We start from the raw sequence: 16,562 nt of genomic DNA, 5'->3' as shown, positions 1-16,562 counted from the left end.
AGCCCTGTATTCAGGATGCTTCTTAGCATTGGTAAGCCAAATAGGCTTAGTTTGTAAGAATCCATAAATCTGATGGACTCTCAGTGTTCCAATACATGGAAAGATCACTGCACTTAGATTCCTATTCAAAGAATAGGAACTCTAAGGGTCTCTATCCTCTTCTAGGAATAGAGCAGTCTCACAAGAAGACTGTAAGTAAGATATGTTGAAATATCCAGATCTTGATACCTCAAGATATCTCTGAGAACTGCTGTCCACGCAAGGACAGAGTTTCAATGTTTTACATCTCAAGCCTTTTGAGATGGAGGTGCTACATCAGACAGCTGCAGTCTGCCAGTCGTAGCACTCTAAAGTGCTAGCTGTTCTGCAGCTATATTTATGCTGTTTCTAGACCCATTAAGAGTGTTCCTTTATCCCCTCTTCCTTATCCTTCAAAAGGGTACCTTTATTCTCTCTTATCAGATACCAGGAGCTTAGTGGCATCTGCTCCTGTCCTCTGATATCTTATTGTCCAAATATGGACATCCTTCCCTTTCACTCCTCTGTGCTTAAAGTATAAACCCTCATTTCTGAGTTACATGATCACGTTACATATTTAATTTCTATACCATCCTCTTCGTTAGGACTATACGCATTAAATGAGACTACTTAGAAATCTGTAGCACAACGTTTAACTATATAACTCATGAAACACAATTATAGCTGACATTGTCACTTGCAAAGTGTCATTGTTTACATTTGGCTGTATAGCCTTCAGAAGGCAAGAAAGCATATTACTCTTATCTTAAGAGAACTGTAATGCCTCAATAGTTTCAGCTATTGAGACCTTGAAAAGGCCTTTGAGATTCTGACATCTGACAGCTGAGTCAGAAAGGTGACTTTTGCACACTTTATGGACAAAGTGCTTTACGCTGCCCCTTCAAGGGAAGGTGCTCAGCTCTGCCCCTTCAAGGACAAAGCCAGAGTAACTTTAGTAGTTAGCTTTGATAGAGCTAACCTTGAGAGTAGTCTGTCAGCCTGACACAGAGCTAGCCTGTCAGCATGACACAGACTTTCATTATACATTACACAAACCTCTGTATGTGTATGATGTGTTTAAGCTCTATATGGAATTAATTCTGCACATGTTCACAGAAATACCATGATTATGTCATAGCCCAACACACCAGCAAGGAAGTCCAGGGTTGCTATGCAGACAATGGTAAACCACCTCTGAATATCTGTTGCCTTGAAAACCTGTGGAGTCCCATATAAGTCATCTGTGACTCAACAACACACAATTATACGAATATATTACAATTAAACGAATACATTAGGTGCTGTGAAACACAGGCAGGATAGTGCTGCTGCAGTTGTCTTGTTTGGGGGCTTTCTAGAGGCACCTGGTTGGCTGCTGTGTGAACAGACCGCTGGACTTGATGGGCCTTGGTCTGATCCAGCAGGGCTTTTCTTAGGTTCTTATTATGCCCTGAACTGGATGGTCCCGGCAGGCACAATCTCAATAGCTCTCAGAAGCTAAGAAGAAGAGTTAGTTTTTATATCCACATGAAGCTGCCTTCTACAGAATCAGACCCTTGGTCCATCAAAGTCAGTATTGTCTACTCAGACCTGCATCAACTTTCCAGGGTCTCAGGCAGAGGTCTTTCACATCATCTACTTGCCTGGTCCCTTTAACTGGAGATGCTGGGGATTGAACCTGGGACCTTCTGCATGCCAAGCAGATTCTCTCCAAACTGAGCCACAGCCCCTCCCCACTTTTCTCTACCTTTTAAGGAGTCTCAAACCGGCTTACAGTGGGTCCTGGTTTGCACTTGGATGGGAGACCACCAAGGAAGTCCAAGGTCACAAGGCCGAGGCAGGCAATGGCAAACCACCACTGAACATCTGGTGTCTTGAAAACCCTGTGGGGTTCTCCCTAAATGAGCTGTGACTTGATGGGGAAAAAAATCAAAACAGGCTGTTTTATTTCCCTGTGAAACCCCACAGCAGTGTCTTCATCACTCTGCTCTTCTAGCATCATAAGTGAAAACATCAGCAGACCTTTATATCTCTGCCAGTAATGCTTGTACCAACTCTTCTAAACTGTGAAGAAAGCAAACATCTTGGCAGCTGTTTTTGTAACGCTGCACAAGAGAAAGAGCAGGCAGGACAATCTGATGTGGCTACAAAGTCCAAGAAAATACCAAGACGTCCATTCGCAGGTTAGAATCATAGAATCAGAGTTGGAAGATACCACCAGGGTCATCTAGTCCAACCCCCTGCACAATGGTGGAAATTCACAACTCCCCCCGCCACACCCCCAGTGACCCCCCCCTACTCCATGCCCATAAGATGGCCAAGGTGCCCTCCCTCTCATGATCTGCCCAAGGTAATCGAATCAGCATTGCTGTCAGATGGCCATCCAGCCTCTACTTAAAAACCTCCAGGGAAAGAGAGCTTACCACCTCCCGAGGAAGCCTGTTCCACTAAGGAACCGCTCTAACTGTCAGGAAATTCTTCCTAATGTCTAGACGGAAACTCTTTTGTCCCTGGAACTTCTCACTGCTCAGAAAAATGGCACACTGCGAGCCCTACTATGCATAATCAGGATGTGGAGAGGACTGTCAAGTCGCAAGAGACGTTCAGAGGTGGCTTGCCATGGCCTGCCTGGACTTCCTCGGTGGTCTCCCATCCAAGAACTAACCAGGGCTAACCCTGCTTAGCTTCTGTTCGCCTGGCTGGACTGAGTCAAACAACACTATATTTGCCAGCGCTATTCAGTTATCCTTTTCAGGCTCTGGTCTGCAGATGCCACACACACACCGTCTTCCACAAACGCGATCAAAACCCATATCTGAATCCTGACAGCAGGGGCCCCAACTGTTTTGAGCCTGCAGGCACCTTTGGGATTCTGACACAGCGTGAAGGGCGCTGCCACAAAATCGCTGCTGTGGGAGGCAGAGCCAGCTCCCAAATGGCTGCGGCTGCCTGCCTTCAGTCATACAGTGAAGATCCTTGTGCTGTGGAGATAGCTGCTGTCAAAACCACTGGGGCGGGGGCGCCAGAAAAGGTGTCAGCGGGCACCATGTCCCCCACCAACACCACTTTGGGGACTCTGCCTTAGCACAACAAGTAAACCACAAGAGTAACCCAAGCCAATAACATTTTTTTAAAAAGAATAAAGATTATTACAACAATCGAGTGTATTTGTAGTCGTGAATGCCTGCTTTACACAGAAACACAATCATAAAGATGGAAGGGGCCATAGAGGCCATCTAGTCTGCTTAATGCAGGATCAGCCTAGAGCATCCCTGACAAGTGCTTGTCCTGCCTCTGCTTGAAGACTGCCAGGGAGGGGGAGGCTCACCACCTCCCTAGGTAGCTGATTCCACTGTCGAACATCCAGACAATAGCTCCCTGCCCTCCTCTAAGTGACAGCCCTTCAGATATTGCAAGAGAGCAATCCTGTCCCCTCTCAACCTCCTCTTCTCCAGATGAAACATTTCCAAGTCCCTCAGCCTTTCCTCATAGGGCTTGCTGTCCAGGCCCCTGATCATCCTCGGCGATCTCCTGCACCCACTCGATTCTGTCCACATCCTTTTTGAAGTGGGGCATTCAGAACTGCACACAGGACCCCAGGTGCGGCCTGACCAATGCAGTGTACAGCGAAACTAGGACACCTTGCAATTTGGATGTTATCTTTTTACCCTGCAGCCGAGGCTATAAAATGCAGCACTGCTTGGATTCTGCTGCTCGCAGGACTTGAATGTCCTGCTGCTCCAGCATCGCTGCTAAAAGGGAATCCATCAACCAGCATGAGCGCGGTTACAAGACTCCCAGCACGTATCATCTTGAAAGGCGTTCACTTTCATCCTGATTGTCTCTGTGAGTCACCTGTTTCGGAAGTAGCGAAAAGGGTTCGGCATCGAACGCTGGATCAGTGGAGATGGTTTCCATTGCTGCTTGGACGTTTCCCAGCCCTGGAGATCTGCAGAAGGAACAGAGTTGCTAGCGAGGCTCCCCTGAGACAAAGCAGGAATTCAAAAACGTGTGCTGTTGAGGAAAGTTAAGTTTCACGAATATGCCCAGCTCCACCTGGCTAGTGTCCGTGACGCGCTGCACTCGTACTCCGACTTTTAGAGTGTGCATTTAGAAAGAAAAGGAGCTGCTTTTCTAACCAGCTAGTTAGCTGCTTTTTTAACCAGCCAGTTACTTAGAGCAGGGGGTCCCCAACAGTGGTGCTCATGGGTGCCATGGCTCCCGTCAACACCTTTCCTGGCACCTGCCAAATGTTTTTAGGAAGTGGGCAGGGCATGGTGGGGCTTTTGCCCAGCAGGGTTTGTGATTGTGCTGATTTTTTAGACTTTGGTATGGCAGCAGCTGCCACCACAGGCACAAGGATCTTCACTATGTGACGGAAGGGTGCGCCTACCACCCTGTATCAGAATTCCAAAGGTGCCCACAAGCTCAAAAACGTCCCAAAGATATCATATTTATTTTATGTGCTGCATGGCATATAGAGGAGAAAAGTTTGAGGGATTGGCAAAAACAAATTGACCAGTATATTTTCCAGGTTAAAAATCCAAGATCGGCCAAGTTTTTAAGATATAGCGCACCCGGTAAGGGGGGTTGGGGTATACCAAATATTGCATTATATTATATAGCATATCAATTAAGACATATTACTCCATTGGTCTCTTTATCTAAAGAAAGAAATAAGTTAAATATGGATCTGTATTGTTTAGAGAAAGTAGGTGGCCCTCAAGCGCTGTTTCAAAATAAGAGAGGGAAGAATTTAAATACAACTCCTTGGTCTACGCTATATAGCCCGATTATGTGTTGGAACAAATGGAAAAAGATTTTATATCCGGCTTCTTCCCCCTTAATACCTTTTGTCTTCCATCCAAATTTTGAGATCTTAAGAGGTTATGGAAGGGAATTTGAAAGGATTCTTGTTAAAAGGATGTTTTTAAAAAACGTTAAGAAAATGATAGAAGAGGAGGGGGTTTTAATGGGCTTCGAGGCTTCCCTCCCTAAACAAAGCCATTGGCTATGGAAATATCAAATAACTTCTTTTTTTTTTTTTGAGTAAGAAGGAAATACAAGAACAATGAAAAAGCCGTTGAATGACTTTGAGGAACTAGTTGATAAGATTGATGTAAAGGAAAAGAAATTGATTTCAAGAATATACAAGATATTAATCGACCCGGAATATAAAACTGCATCATCATTAAAGAGGATATGGGAAGGGGAGCTAAAAATGAATTTGAATGAGAAGGAGTGGAAGGGAATTTTTAAAAGACCCCCTTTTAAAATCGATATCCATGAAAAGTATTGCAGAAATGGTACTTTACCCCACAAAATTGCATCTTATAAATAAGGAAGTAGATAGGAATTGTTGGAGAGGATGTGGGGAAATTGGTACATTTATTCATATGTGGTGGGACTGTCCAGTCATACAAAAATTTTGGAAAGAAATTTTTAAGGAAATTGAGGTGATTACCAAAGAAAAAATAGAACCCACAGTGCAGATTGCTCTTTTGAATCTATTTTTGAACAATAATGGGAACTGTGTACAGAAAACGTTAGTAGGTTTTTTGATTATAGGAGTGAGGTTGGTAATTGCTGCAAATTGGAAAATGGCAGTAAATATTACGTTGGACAGGTGGCAACAGAAAATAAAAATGTTTATGATTTTGGAAAAGATTACTTTTAATAGCAGAGTAATTCAAGGTTGTAAGGTGAAGGAAAAATTTAGTAAGGTGTGGGGTAATTTGTTACTTCATTTCGGGAAAACCTCTGACTGTAATATAAGTAATTTAATTAGGTAAACCAATATTTTGTGTTTCAATGAGCAGAGAATTTAATGGAATGTAGTGATGCCCCCATTGGGGTTAGCAAATGAAGTTCATGCATGGCTTCTTTCTTTGGTCTATGTAGTCTTGTTATCATGTTTTTTGCCTTTGGTCTATGTAAATCTATGTATTGTTCTTTTCATGTTTATTTGTGAAAAAATAAAAAATTTAAATACTAAAAACACCTCCTGCCTGGTCATTTTAACTGGAGATGCCGGGGATTGAACCTGGGACCTTCTGCATGCCTAGCAGATGCTTTGACACTGTGGAAAAACCACCCCGAGGGAAACCGAAGGCATGAGTTCAATTTTCAGGTATCAAAAAGGGGGAATTCCTGACTTAGAGGATGGTGTGAAAGACCTCAGTGGTTCATTGGTAGAGCATCTGCTTGGCATGCCGAAGATCCCAGGGTCAATCCCCGGCATCTTCAGTTAAAAGGACCAGGCAGTAGGTGATGTGAAAGACCTCCGCCTAAGACCCTGGAGAGCATCTGTCAGTCTGAGTTGACAGTACTGGCCTCGATGGACCAGGGGTCTGATTCAATACAAGGCAGCTTCATTTGTATTCCATGGGGACGTGTATTCCTTGAGTCGCGGATTCCTGCTCCTCATCCCATCCATCGCAAATAGCCTCAATTGGTTTTCCTCTTGCAGGTGGTCTTCCGTCCTCCTCTGGATTTCTACGACGTCCTCATCCACCTGAACCCCAAGCAGATCCCAAGGCACCTGCAAGCGGTGGACCGGCCGGTCAAATCGTTCAGCCGAGGGATGTTGCCAGGCGAGGCTGCGGTGAAAACCCTGGCTTTCCCGGTGGTGGATTACGACCCAGTCCAACTCTATCTCCGGGAGCTGCGGGTAAGTGTGGTGGTGCCGAGCGGTGGTGGGAAAGCGATGGGACTTCGTGGTAATCTTTGTGATGGAAAGTGATAGTTCTGTGGAGATTTATAAAGAAGAAGAGTTGGTTTTTATACCCCGATTTTCTCTACTGTTTTAAGGAGACTCAAACCAATCACCTTCCCTTCCTCTCCCCACAACAGACACCTTGTGAGGTGGGTGGGGCTGAGAGAGTTCGCAGAGAACTGTGACTGGCCCAAAGTTACCCAGCAGGCTTCATGCGGAGGAGCGGGAATCGAAACTGGTTCACCAGATTAGAGTCCGCTGCTCATGTGGAGGAGCGGCAAATTGAACTCGGTTCACTGGATTAGAGTCCACTGCTCTTAACCACTACACCACTACACTCCAGTTGCTCTTTACACAGCACCTACAGAGATATAGAAGCTGTCCTGCAGGCCTATGCTGAGAAGCATAAGGGATCCTCTGTATAGCTATCGTCCTGTCTCCCGCAGTGGGCAGCCAGGTGTGAAATTGGTCATTCATCTCTAAGACATTATCAGACTTGCACATTACAATTTTTAGAACAACGAAGAGGGTTTTTTTCCCCAAAAAGCAAATCCCTTTTGGAAAATGTGTACGTTACACATCACTTCATCATGCAAACTTATATTTGCCACCATGTAATTTACAAAGACCTTGATTGGAAAATTGAGTCTAACAAATGGAAACAATAAATAAATAAATAAATAAATTATTCTCTGGATTTGACAGCATTTGAGTATTTTTTTTTTTTAAGTGAGAGCTGGATTTGAGTCCAGTAGCACCTTCGACCAACAAGATTTTCAGGGTATAAACTTTCAAAAGCCAAAGCTCCCTTTAACGTGTTATCTGAAGAAGGGCGCTTTGACTCCTGAAAGTTTACACCCTGCTAAATCTTATTGATCTTTAAGGTGCTTTTTGGACTCGAATCCAGCTCTTCTGCTGCAGACCAACACAGCTACCCACATGAAACTTGTTAAAGTGAGTGTGTCTCTTAATATTATTATATACGCCAGACCCTAGAACTGTGCCTCTCTTGCTTTCTGATATCGGCACAACCAGGATATAGAACCGAGTATGTGGTTCTGCTGATGGAAGTAATCTGTCTTGGTGGCTTCCCTAAAGAGACAGAATAAAGAGCCCACAGGCAGGCAGAACTGGTGATAAAGATGTAAACTATTCTGTCTCCTCTTCCAAGGGAATCCATTCTTTAGGTATAGGTAGTAAGGAACGGAAATTGGTTTATTCCCTACCGCAGTACTGTCTGTGAGCAACTTCCTCGGGTCTGACCATGAACGGCTGTGCTTATGTTCCTGTATGTTTACATTCATCTGATACAATGATAGTGAGTGAAACTTTACCAGCTTGTCTGTTCCTATGCATTGTGTTAATTTTTTTTATTAATCTGGAGCTAATCCAGGAACCTGTGCACTGTGAATTTTGTGGGATACAAACACCTAAAAGAAATAGGAGGCACTATTACAGTAGAGGTGGAATCTGTTTGTTTGGACTTCATTTACACCCTGCCTTTAAGAAAATAAGAAAGGCCATGCTGGATCAGACCAAGGTCCATCAGGTCCAGCAGTCTGTTCACACAGTGGCTGACCAGGTGCCTCTAGGAAGCCCACAAACCAGACGACTGCAGTAGCATTATCCTGCCTGTGTTCCACAGCCCCTCTGATCCCAGAGATAATAGGTATGCATTTTGACTAGTAGCCATGGATAGCCCTCTCCTCCATAAACATGCCCACTCCCCTTTTCAAGCCTTCCAAGTTGGCAGCCATCACCACATCCTGGGGCAGGGAGTTCCACAATTTAACTATGTGTTGTGTGAAGAAAAACTTCCTTTTACCTGTTTTAAATCTCTCACCCTCCAGCTTGAGCAGATGACCCCGTGTTCTGGTATGATGAGAGAGGGAGAAAAGCTTCTCCCTGTCCACTCTCTCCACACCATGCATAATTTTATAGACCTCTATCATGTCTTCCCTTAACTTTCCCCCAATGGGGACTCAAGGCAGCCTTACAGGTTAGGTTGAGCGTGCTTGTGACCGGCCCAAGGCGTGACTGGCCCAGCAGGTTTCCCTGGCAGAGTGTGGATTCGAATTTGGGTGATCCCAGATCCTAGCCCGACACTCTAACCGCTACACCACCCTGGCTCTCAATCTGATCTTTGTGCACAGAGCAAAATGTGGTCTATCCTCCCACCCTCCCCCTTTCCTGTCATAATGAGGGGCATTTTTCTAGTTAAACCACGAGAGACGATAAACAAGTATTTCTGGAGAAGTGCGTGCTTCCTCCAGGCCGGAATGGCATTCATGAGAAAACCACAGCAGGATTCAGATGCTGTGGAAATCCACAGTCAGACCAGATCCTTTTCTGAAGTATGCGTCGGCTGAGAAACGTCCTTCTGATGAAAAGGGTATCAGGATAAAAAGGGATCAGGATAAAAGCTGTTCTGTGTGTGCGCGTGCATGTATTTGTGTGTGTGTGTGTGTGTGTGTGTGTGTGCATGTGTCGCAAGACAAAGGCCGAAGCCTCCCGGTTTGGCAACAGTTAGTGTGTCACCCAGTTATCTTAGGCTAAGGGGCGCTTCTCTCCCTGCTTAATTGAGTCCTCATTTTTTATTGTGCTGGGGTTTTTTTTTTGTGTGTGGCGACATCTCTGGAGTAGCGGCGTTGCCCTGGTTGAGTAACAAACTCCTTGTCGAAAGGTTGACAGCTCTGTTTTGCTTCAGCACATATCCCATTGTGCCTGGAATTCCCACCCCGGAACCCTCTTTTCCCTCTAAACCCCTCTTTGGAAGCCCCCCTTCCTGTGGGAAGCCCTACACCCCGTCGTCATCCCCAAGTGAAACAAACCCGCCTTATCTGCATGAGACTCTCATTCCCCTGTCTGACTTTACACTGCCGGTTCTTTGGGGGCATAAAAACTGCTTTGCTGGACCCAATTTAACGTTCATTGAGCCCATCAGTAAGTTGGAGGTCGGCCCAGTGCTGCTGGGAAACCCACAAGTAGAGCATAGCGGTCATAGCCTTCTCCCTGGCATCTGGTACTCACAGGTAAACTGCCTCTGACTCTGGAGGTTCCATTTATCTTTCATGGGTGAATAACCATTAACATGGGAAGGGATGTGGCTCAGTTTGTAGAGCATCTGCTTGGCATGCTGAAAGTCCCAGGTTCAATCCCCGGCATCTCCAGTTAAAGGGACCAGGCATGTAGGAGATGTGAAAGACCTTTCTCTACTTGGACCCTGGAGAGCTGCTGCCGGTCTGAGTAGACAATACTGACTTTGATGGACCAAAGGTCTGATTCAGTAGAAGGCAGCTTCATGTGTTCATGTGAACATATCCCCCCCTGTTCTTTTTAGCCCATTAGGGTGTTGACATACCAATCTTTGGGGCACTGTATCCAGAATGATTACGTTTTGCAAAGGACTACGAACACTGAGATCCAGCAGTGGAGATGGAAGTGTGGTGTAGTGGTTAGAGTGTTGGACTACCATCTAGGAGATGCAGGTTCGAATCTCCGCTCTGCCATGGAAGCTTGCTGGGCGACCTTGGGCCAGTCACACTCTCTCAGCCTACTCCACCCCACAGGGTTGTTGTGAGAAGTAAAATGGAGGACCCAAAGCAGCTTTTTCATTGTTCTCGCCTCCATTTTACTCTCACAACAACCCAAGGCCATCCAGCAAACTTCCATAGCAGAGCAGGGATTCGAACCTGGGTCACCCAGATCCTAGTCAGCTCCTTGTTTGCAACCTCTGGTTCATTATTGTCTCTTCCACACCGCTCATGCCAACACCGCCATTTTCTTCAGTCAGCTCTGAAGGCTCTCCCGGGGGGGGGGGCGTGGCTCAGTGGTAGAGCATCTGCTTGGTATGCAGAAGGTCCCAGGTTCAGTCCCCGACATCTCCAGTTAAAAGGAAAAGGCAAGTAGGGGATGGGAAAGACCCCTGCCTGAGAACTTGGAGAGCCGCCACCAGTCTGAGTGGACAGTACTGATCCTGATAGGCCGCGTGTCACAGCATCAAGCAGGATTTTTGGGGTACGAGCTTTCGAGAGTCAAAGCTCTCTTTGTGAGGTCTGATGAAGGGAGCTTTGGCTCTTGAAAGTTCATACCCTAAAAAATCTTATTTGTCTCTAAGATGCTACTGGACTCAATTCTGTCTGTTCTACTGCAGACCAACAGGGCTTTGTGTATAATTAGGAGCCTTTTATCCAGAACTGCAGCCAAAGGAGGAATTGGCAGGAGATTGCCACAGGTTTTTGGAAGTCTCGCCCTTAAAACCAGGACTGTGCAGAAAAAATGGTTAATAATTCTGTTCCCTCCCCTTGCACACTTTGATGCACGCCCGGCCTCTTCAGCACAAGCTTAACATTACTTTATTTGTGAACTGGCTTTCTCTAATGGTTTTCTGAATGTCAAAGGGAGATCTCAGTGCACTCCGCATTAACCCGGACTTCACCGTCATGGGATTTGCCCAGATTTACTTACACGTGGGTGGCTGGTTTGAGGATTAAAGAAACAAAAGAGAAACCTTCTTGAAGCCACTGACTTTCGAGGGGGGCGGCGTAACAACCCATTTGGCAAAATGTGTCCAGGCAGACTTTGCTTGAATGAACATCCCGCCGCTGGTATCCCTTGCCAAGTGTCAGTCATTTGCAGCCTGTCAGTCTGACCCCATCTTGGTTTTCTCCGTAGCAAGGAAAGCCGAGATACGGCGATGGGGGTTTGCTTTCCCCTCTGGACAGGACTACGAAACTGTCAGACTGACAAAATCCCTTCTATAGATTGTTCCAGCGAGTCTGAATTTTCAGCTGTCCCTTTTTGGATCCTTTCTCCAGTGCTTCACTGGAGAAAAGCCGTCCCTTGTGGAGAGCAGAAGGCATGAGATCGAATCCCACGAGAGGGAGAATGCTGGTCAGAAGGCAAAGATCGTACAAAATAGTTGTCACAAAAGTTCAAAGAAATTGTGAGACATGTATTGCAGTATACATATAATGAGCCAAAACAGAAGCACTGATAATATTGCACAAAACCACAACAGTGACAGTATGCCGGCTAATGTCCCATTTCGATATCTCTCCTTTGGACTGAAACCTTGGGATTTGTAGCTATTGTCCAGACTGAAGAAATTATCCTTTGTGACATACAAGTAGTATAGAACAATGAAGTCATAAATTCAAATAGGCATATGGAGAGCGGAAGGCAATGGGCTGAAGTTCAGTACTGTCTACTTTGACAGGCCAGTAGGTCTCAGGCTGATCTCAGGTCTCACCTACTGTCTGATCCTTTTAGCTGGAATGCCGGGGATTGAACCTGGGACCTTCTGCATGCCAAGCAGATGCTCTGCCACTGAGCCACGGCCCTTGGCATTGCCCGTTAGAAGGGCTAGGGAACAGACGATGTGAAAGACCTCTGCCCGAGACCGTGGAGAGCTGCTTTCAGTCAGAGAATACTGTGCCAAATGGAGCAAGCTTCTGACTCGGTGCAAGGGAGATTCTTGCATTCAGTTTGAGTCTTATTTTGAGATTCCGCACAACCTGCCTATTGCAGATCTGTTGACAGTTTGCTCCCAGCCAAGTGGGGGAGCATACTATATGTCTGGAAAGAATCGCCAGTGTGTTTACGATGCAGTCCTGTGCAGAGTTACACCGCCTCAAGTCCATTGGTTTTTATTAGCTTAGACCGGAGTCTCGCTGGATAGGATTGCGCTGTTTGTTAATTTTTCTATGCGTGGTCTGGTGTATCCAAGAAAAACAGCACGGAAAAGCTTAAGAGACTACAAAATGGAAGCGGCTTTAAAGAAATAACTTTTCCATTTAAGAAATCCCTGTTAATAAGAAAAACCTGTTCCACGTTATACAAGTGTTGCCAAAATTCTTGTTTTTAAAACTTAATTATCTTGGATCGTTCTGTTTACCATCTGGGGATTAGTGATAAGTTTGGACTTCGTTATGGTTTCCTCCCCCCCAAAAAATACCCCCTCCTTCAATGCTCCAGTGATGTCCCCTTATCTGTTTGGAAATTGCTCTTAGCCACAGATGCCAGACAGGATCTGTCCCAGAAGCAGAAAACATCTGGTGGTGCCTCATATGGAGTCAGGCTGCTGCTCCATCTAGGCCAGGAATCCCCAACGTGGCCCATGTGGGGGCCCTGGGGGCCCTCGACACCTTTCCTGGTGCCCACCAGGTATTTTTAGAAAGTGGGCAGGGCCAGGGAATTTTTGCCCAGTAGGGCATCTGATTGGCCATTGGAGATTTGAACGCGTGTGCAGATTGTAAAACACACACACACAGCTTTGCCACCATAGTACAAGGATCTTCACTGTGTGACTGAAAGCCAGCGTGGAGTAGTGGTTAAGAGCGGTGGTTTGGAGCGGTGGAGTCTGATCTGGAGAACCGGGTTTGATTCCCCTACTCCTCCACATGAGCGGCGGAGGCTAATCTGGTGAACTGGATTTGTTTCCCCGCTCCTACGCATGAAGCCAGCTGGGTGACCCTGGGCAAGTCACAGCTCTCTTCAAGCTCTCTCAGCCCCACCTACCTCACAGGGTGTCTGTTGTGGGGAGGGGAAGGTGATTGTAAGCTAGTTTGATTCTTAAGTGGTAGAGAAAGTCAGCATATAAAAACCAACTGTTCTTCTTCTTTAATAAATAAAATAAAATAAATTTCTTAGCCACCTTGGTGGCCCAATGAGGGGGACTTTGTGTTGGCTCTGAGAGGGCTGTCCTTATCAAGATGGGGCTTGGTGACCAAGCTGAACGGCAACCTCCTTTCCTTCCAGCAGGCCTTTGGAGACCTCGCCCTGTTCTTCTACGACAAGCACGGAGGAGAGGTGATCGGAGTCCTCTGGAAGCCTTCCAGCTTCGAGCCGCAGCCCTTCAAGGTGAGGTCTCGCCCCTGGGTTATGGCCCCCCTACTCCTTCCTTACCTCTCTAGGAACTGTACGGGACATGTATGGGTGAGGCAGCTCCTGCCCTGGGTGCTTGCAGTTGGTATGGCATGGCAGAGATTTAAGGGTGTGCGTTAGGATTGACAGGATTAGGGGGTAGGGCGGGAAGGGGGAGATCCCGGTGGCTGGAACAGGACAGGCAAAGAGTCCTCCGATGATCGGCCAAGCTGCCGAGAGCTCCGTGGATTGAACCGTAGAGGCGAAGGCCGGTTCCTACCCTTGTGAGCTACCGGAGACTTCAGGTGTCCGTGCACAAGGGGGCTGCCACACAGGGGTGTCAAATGTCAGTTATCCAGCATCCATGAGTCAATTTGAAAGTCGTTTTCTTGTCCCCATTGCTTTCCATCACAGGCATCCACCATGAGAGGAAGAATGATGTTGGCACCTAGCTCAGAGTCACTGACGGTTCCCAACGTGGCGGCTATTTTAGAGGACTTTGAGATCTTGGGAGAAGGGCTTGTCAAAGCGGTGGAGGCCCGAACAGAGAAATGGTCCATTTAGAACCTTCTGGAACTCTGTCGAAGCCTCTGCTCCGGGAGCTCAAGACGTGCCCTGACTCATAACATTTCACAATTCTCTTACGAGGAAGGTATTTTTATTACACTGAAGTCTCATAATCCTGTTTGTCGTGTACATTCAACCCTGACTTTTGTGATAAAAAGGACATTGTTTTTTGTAGACAAAACCTATTAAAACATTTGCCTCTTGAGGCCAAAGAAATAATTTGCGAGCGGCTTCTTCATTGAGTGGAATTCTAATGGTAGCCATGCTGCGTCTAAAAGTGAGAGCCAGTGTGGTGTCGTAGTTAACAGTGGTCAACTCTAATCTGCAGAGCTGGGTTTGATTCCCCGCTCCTCCACATGAGCTGTGGACTCTAATCTGGTGAACTGGGTTGGTTTCCCCGGATTCTAATCTGGAGAACCGGGTTCTTCTTCTCCTCCTCCTTCTCCTCCTCCTTCTCCTCCTCCCCCCATTCCTCCACATGAAGCCAGCTGGGTGACCTTGGGCAAGTCACAGTTCTCTCCAAACTTTCTCAGCCCCACCTACCTCACAAGGTATGTATTGTGGGGAGAGGGAGAGAAGGAGATTGTAAACCGGTTTGATTCTCCTTAAAACGTAGAGGAAGTCAGCATATAAAAACCAACTATACTTCCTCCTCTTGTTGTCATCAGGTGTCCTGGGCATTCATTTTACTCATGGTTAACTCAATTAACATGCATTGTTTAGGAGAGCCTTCCCTCCCATCATTAGATGTTGTGAGACTGGGGTCCTCAGCCTTTTTGAGCTTGTGGGAACCTTTGGAACAAGAACAAAATGGCTGCCAGAGGAGGCGGAGCAAGCCACAAAATGTCAGGGAGCTAGGTTACGCATAACTCTCATAGTAATCTCAACATTTAAGGCAGAAATCTGCACGGCCAAATCAGAAGCTCTGCTGGGCAAAAGCCCCACCTGCTTGACTCGAATCTAGCTGTGTGGGAGAAATACTCTTGCTAATCTACTGGGAAACTGCATAAGTCCCTTGTGCAGGGGAAAAGCAAACTGGCATTCTGTGACCTCTTCAGGTTCCATCTGCTAAAATTCAGAAATCCTGCATGGAGGTTACCCAAATTCTTCGCCAAATTCTTGGGTCTGGAGATCTCCCGGAATTACAAGTGATCTCCAGACGACAGTGATCAGTTCCCCTGAAGAAAATGGCTCCTTTGGAGGAGGGCTCTATGGCTGAGGTCCCTTCCCAACCTACACCAGGCTCCACCCAGAAAACCTCCAGGAATTTTGCAACCCAGAGTTGGCAACCCTAGTTAGAGGTGTGCTCTTGCACTTGAGGGAGACATCAGTGGAGCATTCAGACTCTGAAGGGTTTTTATTTGATTCTTAAAAGTCCACAAAAATGAGGTAGGCATTGGAAGGCGGTGCTCGAGGTCCGTGACTGTACTAGCAGTAGCCAATGGGTTGCTCTGCAAACAGTAGCAGGCAGGCATACGAAGCGCATTCCTGTGTTTTGGCAAGGTATGTTTTGCAAAATTTATGCTGCTTCCTTGTCATAGGGAGGGTCAGGACCATATGCAGAGTACTCAAGCCATACCTCCTGATACGTGCTCCTGATGCTGCCTAGAGACTTTTCTCCCTCTCTCATAATACCAGAATGCGGGGTCATCTGCTGAAGCTGGAGGGTGTCAGATTCAAAAACAGATAAAAGGAAGTGTTTCTTTACACAACGTATAGTTAAATTGGGGAACTCCCTGCCCCAGGATGTGGTGATGGCTGCCAATTTGGAAGTAGACATGTTCATGGAGGAGAGGGCTATCCATGGTTACTAGTCCAAATGGACACTAGTCATGATGTATACCTATTCTCTCCAGCATCAGAGGAGCATGCCTGTTATATTAGGTGCAGTGGAACACAGGCAGGATGCTGCTGCAGTCGTCTTGCTTGTGGGCTTCCTGGAGGCATTTGGTTGGCCCATGTGTGAACAGACTGCTGGATTTGATGGACCCTGGTCTGATCCAGCAGGGCTTTTCTTAGGTTCTTATACCTATTCCCTCCAGGATCAGAGGAGCATGCCTAATATATTAGGTGCTGTGGAACACGGGCAGGACAATGCTGCTGCAGTCATCTTGTTTGTGGGCTTCCTGGAGGCACCGGGTTGGCCACTGTGTGAACAGACTGCTGGACTTGATGGGCCTGGGTCTGACTCAGCAGGGCCTTTCTTATGAATCCTGAGGTTCCTACAATACTGAATTATGCGCTGGAGTCCTGTCATCAAATACGCACTGCTCTGACCGCAGGCACTGGAAATCTCATATTATTTTTTGCGGTTAATGATTTTGCAGTGTATTGTAGTTGCGACATTGCTTACCCACTTGCGGTTCCCCCACGGCATGGACATGAAATGAGGAAGTGT

General features: G+C 46.5%; 1 protein-coding gene across 1 annotated transcript in view; it reads left to right on the top strand.

Moving 5' to 3' along the window:
- Positions 1-14,173, top strand: part of NOL6 (nucleolar protein 6) — a 67,417-nt gene extending 53,244 nt beyond the window's left edge. The window contains exons 24-26 of the mRNA XM_056849088.1: positions 6,488-6,688; positions 13,493-13,594; positions 14,012-14,173. Of these exons, the coding sequence (XP_056705066.1) occupies positions 6,488-6,688; positions 13,493-13,594; positions 14,012-14,161 (453 nt within the window). The 3' untranslated portion in view covers positions 14,162-14,173. The remainder of the gene's footprint in view (positions 1-6,487; positions 6,689-13,492; positions 13,595-14,011) is intronic.
- The last annotated feature ends 2,389 nt before the right edge of the window (positions 14,174-16,562 follow it).

The sequence above is a fragment of the Euleptes europaea genome, chromosome 4 (assembly GCF_029931775.1).
Source record: "Euleptes europaea isolate rEulEur1 chromosome 4, rEulEur1.hap1, whole genome shotgun sequence".
In the NCBI taxonomy this organism is placed as follows: Eukaryota; Metazoa; Chordata; class Lepidosauria; order Squamata; family Sphaerodactylidae; genus Euleptes; species Euleptes europaea.
Note: the sequence above shows the minus strand (reverse complement) of the source record. Positions and strands in the feature narration are given on the sequence as shown.